This window comes from Balaenoptera ricei, chromosome 9 (genome assembly GCF_028023285.1).
Source record: "Balaenoptera ricei isolate mBalRic1 chromosome 9, mBalRic1.hap2, whole genome shotgun sequence".
Lineage (NCBI taxonomy): Eukaryota > Metazoa > Chordata > Mammalia > Artiodactyla > Balaenopteridae > Balaenoptera > Balaenoptera ricei.
In genome coordinates, this window is record NC_082647.1 from 35,936,201 (window position 1) to 35,946,200 (window position 10,000).

The 10,000-nt window shown below is 31.8% G+C and overlaps 1 protein-coding gene across 11 annotated transcripts in view; it reads right to left on the bottom strand.

Moving 5' to 3' along the window:
* FOXP2 (forkhead box P2) overlaps positions 1-10,000 on the bottom strand; it is a 531,282-nt gene that overhangs the window by 239,824 nt on the left and 281,458 nt on the right. For all 11 annotated transcript variants that reach the window (XM_059933570.1, XM_059933568.1, XM_059933564.1 and 8 more), the window contains one exon: positions 3,360-3,537. In XM_059933570.1, the coding sequence (XP_059789553.1) occupies positions 3,360-3,527 (168 nt within the window). In that variant the 5' untranslated portion in view covers positions 3,528-3,537. The remainder of the gene's footprint in view (positions 1-3,359; positions 3,538-10,000) is intronic.

The following is a 10,000-nucleotide window of genomic DNA, read 5'->3' on the forward strand; positions in this document are numbered from 1 at the left end:
TAAGCAGGCTTTTTCAAGACTTTTACACCTTCTTGACCAAATTATCAGGGTTAAAGACATTCAAAATGAAATAAAATCACAGAATTATTTTGTAAATGTTAAATACTATGCTTTTGAAAAAAATCACTGCTCTCAATTTCATTTTGAAAATAAAATATGGGGATTCTAGCATTTAAATGGTTACTCAAAGACTCTGTTTTGAATACTAGGGATAAAGGAACTGACAGTAAGAAAGTACTGACCAGATGTTTTTAAACACCATCACCTGAAACACCTTCAAAGCAGTACAATCTCATAAAACATTCAGAAAGATTATCTGACTTAATGAATGCTCAAAATGCAAGCTCAAATCTACCCTGTAAAGCAATCAAGTTTTTAGCAACTATTTTGACCTTAGTGACACAAACAATTAATTCTGCAAACCTAATATCAAAATAAAATTCTACATCTAATGCAGAATAATTTCTCAATGTAGTTAATCTAAAACAACATTTGAAATACGTTACCTCCATATATTATACATTCTGGTACTTTGTACTAATTTTAGAAGATTAGAAAAGAATGAGGGAGATAGTAATTTCATCAGGAGAAAGCTTTTTTATTACTAATTTTTCAGTGAATATAAAACAGCAAAGCATACCAACAAGGATGTGGCTCCTATGAACATATCCATTATATTACAATATTAAAACTTAAAGAAGATACTCCAGCTTTCAGAAATATTTCAATATTAGTAAACAAAATGCAAGGAAAAATACTAGCTATAATTTTTTCATCCCTTTTACTCTGTCAATCCATTTATCATTAAGTATTTGTTATATTGTATTCCAAACACTAACCCTTCCTCCTAAATACATGCCTGATTTAATTCAAACTGCTCACCTCCATGAAAATACAAAAGCCATAAAAATCAAGGTAAACGTTCTGTTCTCAAAACAGGCCATATTCTGCCAGAAGTTCATGGCAAACAAAATTCAACTTTGTTCACATCACTCACTGCCTCCTAAATTATATTTATAAATAAGAGACCTTAGCCAAAAATGATTAGTCCATTATACTTTTAAGACGTAATTGAATTTTTTGTTCAAAACTGTACAATTAAATAACACCAAGTAAAGATACATTTGTAAATTTATTTCACTTCTCATGAATTTGTTTTAATACTTCCCCATGGTTTGTATTTTTTCTGAAACGTATTGAATATGTTAGAATTAAAAGCAATAACTGCATTCATTTTATAAAAAGGACATTCCAATCTTTAATGAACTTAAAGGCCTAGCTGAAAATACACTCATGGAAGGACAGAAATTCAATAACCTTAACTGTCTAACTATATTAATATATTTAAACTATAACCAAGGGAAGAGACATTTACAAAGGTTTTTGCATGTTTATTTATTAAATCATTACATATCTTCCTGTAGACACTTCCTGAACTGTCTTTTGTAGACACCTACTATACCCATTGTGTTAAATCACTTCTAGAAGGCACTCCACAAACATGCAATACATGACTAAACTTTCTAAGTTATCTGAAGGACATAACTTTTTGTATTTACTTCTGTTTAAGGTTTATATAAACAAACTGTGTAGAACAAAGTAAACTTCAAACTCACGTTATAAACACACCTTACAGACCTTATCATAAAACGCCTCCAGAGTACTATAAAGTATAGCCATGATTTTACTCTGTTTTCTTTATAAGAAAAAATCTAATCAGAGTTTTAAGAAAAATAAGTTACTTCTCTGCATTTCCTTTCGGAACCTGTTGTCTATTAGTACTAAACTGTAATGTTTATTTTCAGTTGTCATTTTCACTTGCCTTTATAAATACAGTTTAATGTATTCTCAGACAAAATAGAATTTGGCTAAAATTCTAAGGACTCTGACTTAGGGAAGTCAGTAGGAATATTATAGCATTCCACTGGTATGATATTTCTATAAATACATTGAAAGGAAAAAAGGGTTATCCTGAAACCTGCATTTATTTAAAGTAATGTGTAAAATAGGCTAATTCTGCAACTTTGGTAGGCATTTAAATCCTATGATGGTGAAAGCAAAATATTTTGAAACAAAATAAAAATTATCTTCCTAATAACTGCTGTCTATTAAAAGAGACATAATTCCCAAATAATAGGGAACTTATTGAAAGAGCTATATCTAGCGCTTTTAAAAGATTATTCTTGAAAACAATGCCTAAAGGTTGAGATATTACTCAGTACATATACTCAAAGATAACTTTCTAAAGGCTGTTATTATTTAAAATAATGATTCTATTAAATTTTACTCTAGTGTGGGCACTTGCTTTAACTTTTGAGCTGCATTCTTTCTCATTATATTCCAACTTAAAAATGTAAATGATACATCACTTAATTTGAAACCATTTTCCATAATACTTCATTATATTTTCATTTTAATGATCTTTTCATGTTTAGTCTGAACGCTATCCAGAGTTTTAAAGAAATCACCTCTATTTTAAAACAAGTATAATCTTATTTTCAAAAAGGGATGCTCATTCTGGCCTAATATAAGTATTTGCTTTGAAAGCTGTCTGTTCTCTGTCACTGTTTCTGCAGACTTGAATCAGTGAAGAATGGAGAGGCTATTCTTTGGCTGAAAAGAATATTTCACTGACAAACAAATTCAGGAAAAATGAATCCGTCACATAAGAAGAATAATACACTACTTAAAAGTGTACCTTTATTGGGCAGTTGTTTACTTTTCTAGGTTTAAAGAGAACAACTGCCTTTTATGAGACACTAGCAGAAAACAAAAAGTGCCTTTAACGTTATCAAAAGATGCATATTCAAAATCTCTTGAAATGAGTTTTCAAGAAAAGCAACATAAATGATTACGGTGTTTACATGGCTCACAATCTCTCAGCCAATTTCAACTAATTAATAGCTAATATTTGCAGCTATCACAGGCAAGCATCTGTGTTGTGAAAAGTCCTTGTGGTCCTTTTCATCTTAGCTCAGACCTGGAAGAAATTCATTGTATAAGCAAGTATCAAGTAATGTGGCCCTCTGGTGGAAAACTAAGTATCGTTCTGCAGCACGATGTTAGACAGTAAACTGGAAGCTATAAAATATTTGTTACAAAGCTTTACAGAACATTCCGAAAATCACCCTGTGAACTTAATTAATAGCCTGACACCTGAAGGGCACTCTGGCGCCGGTATGACGTAACTAAGATGAAAATCCTATCTTTGCTCAGACTTCAATCATGTTCCAAATAATCACAAATGCTCAGCTTCCTTAGCTTAACACAACATGCTCAATTTGCTCTGAATACATTTTTCATAGTCAAGAAAACAGGCTTATTTGTTTTAAGGAATCACCGAGGAAAACAAAACTTACCTGCTGTTGTTGCAGATGCAGCAGTTCTACTGTGCTTACTTCAGAGCTGGTGTCACCACTTGATCTTCCATCTCTGCTGCCAGCATCTAATTGGCTGCTCAGAGTGCTCATTCCATTTTGATTCATTGAACTGTTGCTTATTGTCTCTGTCGCAGATTCCTGCATCATGACTTAATACCTAAAAGTGATTAAGAAGTATCAATTAACACACATTACACCTTCACACTTCCATTATCAAGATGTCCCTCTCTGCCAATTACAGAGACAGCATCTTTGGAAGAAAAAAAAAAAAAAAGCCTTGAATAGTCATTTACCAAGAAAAGCCATACAAATTCAGCTCTCATCCAGATACTAATCACTGAAATTATGGTTTCTATAAGCAATTTTTGTGTGGTTACATTTAACAGCCAAAGTAACATACCATGCCTATAGCATGGTCAGTAACATTTATGAACAACCACATTTTAAAGTCTACCTATAAAACCAGTTTAAATGAAGGCACGATTGCACACTCAGTTCTATGTTTCCTATTATCTACCTTTGACAACCATGGATGACTATACAGCCTTATTTTAAATATTCACTATCTTGATTCTGTCAGAATTTTACAGCACATCTTATGCAAGGCTGTTGTTTAATGATGCACAGCTAATCATACAAAATTAAAATTTTGTAAGGGTGTTACAAATCATATGGTATCAACCAATGATAAATAGTATAATGGGTTTCTTTTTTTTTTGTGACTAAATAAAATTTTGCCTTGGAGGCATTTTAAGAAAAAGCTCCTGCTGCAAACACGTCAGATATTGCCTATTTTTTTAATCAAACAGCTCATATTCATTTATTTTTCTGACATTTAAAACATTTAATACTGTCCTTCCTGGGAAGTAATTAAGCTTATGCATGAGCAGCAATCAAACTGTTCACTTGAAGATGACTTAAAACTCAATTTTAACATAGGCAAATAAATGAAAGATATAAAATTAATTTTCCAGGCATGTATTAGATATGAAAGCTGGAAATAAAATCTATCAAGAATATCACTAATGATTGTGCTAAAAACAGCATAAATTATGCATATTACCTTCTCTACAGTAATAAATGTTTTATCATTTTCACTGCATAAATATACTGTACTTTCAGGATAGCAATGAGATGTCCTGCCAAGATCAGTGGAAATCCTTGCAGTAAATAGAGAACCAATGTGGTCTTACAAACCAGAATTTCACAGTACATCTTGAATCTGTGGTTTAAAAGGATCACTTTTGGCTCTCAGAGATATCGGAATCCTACTCCATAACCTAATAGATGCACTTCTGTGTTCTACTTCTACGGACGGAATTTCAGAAATGCCCTGGCTATGCTGTGACTTTAACAGGAATGCTAGACAGACAGTGAGCTCAGCCTAAAGCAAAGAAGGACGTTAAACTTATAACTCAATCTAATTTTTTGTTACTATATGATTTCACTGTTTTAAACTTGGTTGTATTTTAAGACTTTTGTCCATTGAAAATTTCTGCCCATTGATTATAAAGCAAATATAAGCTTAATATCTTTTCATGTCATAGACAAATCTTCTTCCCCAGATTCTTACAAAATGTGGCCATGGACATACATAGAGAGAGACACACAAACACAGATACATATCCAACAGAGATTTTTTTGCACACTAATCTTATAACTATTGAAATTAATGGTTATAGTTTAATAGTTTTAAAAGGTATTTTCATCAAAACCTAAATTATCAGATTATTTCTATGACTCTGAAAAATCAGTTAAAAAAAACCCTGCTAATTTATAAAAGACCATCAGTAACTGGGCTAGCAAAGCAAGTTAGTATAATAAAAACTACAAATACAACTGATAGCTGTTCTGATTTAAAAAAAAAAAAAAAGCAACATCAACAACAAAAACCCATAATCATAAAGGAAACAATTGCTGTAACTATAGTAAACTACTTTTGAACCAAATGTGTTTACGAACAAATAGGCTTTGTTAAACATCTTATTGAACATTAACAAAGAAAAATCATACAAATGAAAACTGATACACAGTGATGGATTTTATAAGAAAAAAACAAAGCTAATACTCTTTTCTGAGATTAGGCAGCTAATAAGTATTCAAATTAGGCATAAATTTTACATGCACAATGTTTAAAATATTCAGAGAAAAGGTCTGATTGCCTTTACTAGTTATATGAAAATTATAATTTGGGTTCTCTTCAACTGTAGAAACAGACAGACATAACGTCCACATATTGCATTTAAATTTTACTTTTGACAATACATCTGGAGTATATATGTATGTGTATGTTTTTACCTCATCATCTAAATCTGTTTGAAATACTTATTTTCTCTGGGTAGAGTCTGCAACACAAGGAATAAAACTTAAAATTACTGTATGTTCAAATGTAGCAGACAGGTGCAGTATTTAATACTAACCTTTGGGTAGTTAATGTCAGGACCAATTGAATGAATTAAAGAATTCTGCATGTATTACTGTGTTATAATCAAAGCCATCAAATAATTAAGAATAACTAACAAGCAGAGAGTCATGTGTCTAAATCTTTATTACAATTATGAAGAAAGACCTACATAACTTCCAATTTCTATTAACCAGAGGATTTTATTATCCCTTGTGGAATTTTTGACTTTATAAAACCCTGGAGTATAAACTGTGATTTACATTTTAAGTTCAATCATTTAAGTGTTAGTAAAATCATGCTTAAGAAAAACAATAACAGTGACAGTACTTTTTTCTCTACAAAACAGAAGAATCTGACTCACGATTAATATGCAAAAAGAAGGGCAACTGTGTAATTAGATGATTATAATGTACATTTCACCTAAAGAAGAGAGCGTGAAGTATGTCCACTATAAAGGAGACATATCTTCAAGGATAATGAAGATGCTTTCCAGTATTTACTGTTTCTCCTAGTGACATCTCTACACCTATTTTCCACTAGAGGAAATATTTTCAGCACAGTGTGAGGTGCTGTTTACCTTTTAAAGTATATTTTAAATAATTACAAATTCAGCATATTCTTTCAAAGTGGATGTGCTTGTGATCCCAAATATATCAAACTAAATTATTCATTCTTCTCAATCCTACCATAAACATTTTACAAAAATCAGTGAAAATAATTTCCAGATCATCAAAGAGAAAGGTGAAATTGGGAGTCGCTGTTTTAATGTTTGTCTGAACTGTTAGTTAAACCTTTAAATCTTTCATCATGCACAACTTTTCAGCCACATCGGAAAATAACTCTTCCGACCTTGCACTCAAACGATACAGTTCTACTTTTCTCCCCTGCATTATGTTTTCCTTTCTTTTCTTTTTCTTCTTTTCTTTTTTTTAAGCAAGTCACTGTACAGATACTTATTCTCTACACCACTTCCCTTTTGAAACATTAAACTGACACTGGAACTGACTGCACAAGATTGCATTTTCTCTTCCTAAACAACTTGAATTGAAAGGTTACTTAGTGTAACAATATTTACTTGCAGAATTGTGTTGTTACCAAGGGTATAATGGATGGTGGCTATGCAGGTTTACGCAAGAATGAGTGAAGCATGAGGCATTAGCCATGTGTTTGACATGTTTCAAATTGCTATAATCCAGCATTAAACACACCCAGCAATTCATGCCATTTCTTGCAGCCATAATCTTGAATAAAGCGTGCACAACCACTTATTATATAAATTAGTATATGACTCCCTGTTATAGTCACAACAGTGCTTTTGTGTTTATTTTGCATCAAGATGTAGTCTTTTATTTGTACAAATAGCAGGATATAAAGACATAGCTCAATTAGACCTCCTTACTTTATGATAGGGTAGTACTGAATGCTAGACTTGTTGGCTTTATTTTTTCCTCTAAGAGTTATAGGTTCCATTGGTATAAAACTGTACCATGTGAGATAGACATTTGCCAGAGCGATAACAGAAACCTGCATGCACCCTATTCCATATCCACTGCAATGTTCGAAAGTTTGAAACTTGACCTGGGCAAGTACAGTTAGCTGTGTTATTTCAACCACCACCAGGGACACTATTGGTTCTTGTTGCTCACTCAACCTTTTCCCTCTGGTCTTCTCTCTCACCTTTTTCTCTCTCTCCCTCTCTCATCCACTCTACCTCTCTCCCATCCTTCTTCTCTTCCACCCTCTTTTGTATGTATGTATATGTATGCGAATGTATGGATGGATATGGATAGATAGATGATAGCGCTAACTGTATATGTCAAGGATGGTAAGAAGGGAAAAATAACCTCACTTCCCCACCACACTCGCCTGTCCACATACACGGACACTTCATCTTATAATCATGGTGACTTACTATTCAACCTCATTTTGTTTGGCATCTTACCATTTACTCAAAACAAATGGATGAAAAAAAATGACTTCTTAAAAAACTAAGAATAAATAACAGCACATATAAAAACTTTACAGCTATTCATTTCTATGAACTTTTCTTAAACAAAATTATTTACAGTGACATTAAAAGACATTTTATGTCCAGTACCTGGTTTCTTTCAGTGTCTAATTTATTTAACCAAATAAATGCATTAAATCCAAAAGATTCCAAATATGACATCTAAAGAAAAGTGAGTCATAAGATTAAAAAGTAATCATATATTCTTAAATAGTTCTTCATTTTAAGATATCAATATTAAATATTACTAAATATTTCTATGTACAGTCACACAAGAAAGGGTTAAGTATGCAGAAAATCTACATATGTAAGAAGAAATCACATACATTTGCCTCAAAATTTTGAAAACTTGACTGTGATGTAAAACTTCTGAAAGAAACTAGCATTTAAATAATAACTTCTGTGCTCTGGTGGAATTAATTCATCATGGACACCATGCATAGTGCATCTGAAATCTAGTACTGCTTTGCTAAAAGTATTTAATGCTAAGATTGCCTAATAAATCAAAATGCCAAATATGAAGGACATAGTTGAATGTGTAAGAACAAAAAATGAACAAGCACATGAATATTTTTAATTTTAAAAAACGGAACAGGGAGTCCTTTACAACATGATTTAGAGAAGGATATCTGTTGTTATAGCAAGTGATATTATCTTTATTATAATAAGTGATATGACCTTAAGTAAATGAAAATTAAGTTGGGTATTAAGTATTTGCCACTGCTTTTCACTTGCTTAAACAACATGCCTAAAATGCTATTCACAAACTAAGGTCACCTTTCTGGGAAAAAAAGAACAAAAAACCTTTAATTAGGAAAAATTCAAATATTCATTCAAAAAGGTTAATAGGCCAAACATCCAAAGTTGTAGGGCATTTCAACATGGTATTTTTAAAAAATAATGGCCATGACTACCTTTAGCAAACAGAATACTCTTAGATCTTCAAGAATGACAAACATCTGGGAAACATAAGAGTAGAACAAATAAAAATCTTATCTTTCACTTCAATCAGCTATTAATTAATTCAGTAATTCAGTATGTTATGTTTTGCTCCAGGATTACAATTAAACTAAGATTTAAAACACAAGCAACAAAACACAAGTATTTCATTATGAAAACAGCATAAAATACTAAAATTGTTTCACCTCTATGCTATTTCATTTAAATATAGTACAGCAGCAAATCTGAAAGAATGGTAGCTATACAGATGTATTTTACTGAGACATTATGCTTCTGCATCTTATAGTTCAATAAGCCCCATTCACAATATAATTGGAAGGGATTTGATAATACTGATGATTCTGGTGAACTAATTACTTCCATATATTATTTCAAAACTATATTTGTACATTAATCTTTATATTAAATCTTCTTTAACTCTCACACATTCTTATAATTACCATATGTAGCATCTATTTCTCAAGCAGGTGAAAATCTATACAAAGTTTTACTTTTCAAGGTACAGGCTAAATGGTCAGTCATCCATTAGAGTTTATAAATTTTAATGCTAGTTGAATTCATTAAAATTATTTTAATGTTTTAAGTCAGTCCTTTCTACTATGAATATTTATTTTTTAAAACAAGGGAAGAAGAAAGCTTGGGGAAAGTTTATTTCATTCTGTTATTCTATAACCTCTGACAAACTGAGTTGGCGTTCATTTATGATACCAAAACGTAATATTTTCTGCAATGTGTTGAACTATCTATCTCTGTCTCTTACATATGTGAGAGGAGGACTTAAAAACGAAAGAATGTAACCGAGGTACCAATACAAAAGTAAATACTGGTTACAGTTTACATGAGACCTGATAAGCAGGTATATTCTGTCATACTTTTTCTCATCCTTGCCTAAAGAAAAAGTAGTTTCAAATTCTTGAGACCAGGAATATTTTAGTATAGGAAATAGAGAATTTAACAGTAAAAAAGTGTTAAAGCAATAAGAAATAATTAGATCTCCAAGAACATAGAAAGACCTGCCTAGCAGGCAAAACCTCCCTCTTTTTTATTTAAAAAGCGCAGTGATTGAGTTGTGCAAGCTTGCAAGCTTCCATGCAGTGGGTCCACTTACAGTCAAATTCCCAAAGGTTGGACTACTTGCAATAGCCTTCACTGATCCCCTGGCTAATGAGAGCTCTGAGTATGTACTTCTCTTATGATGGCAGTTTCACCTTTCCTGCCACCTATCTTTCCTTCACCCTCAAGCTTACT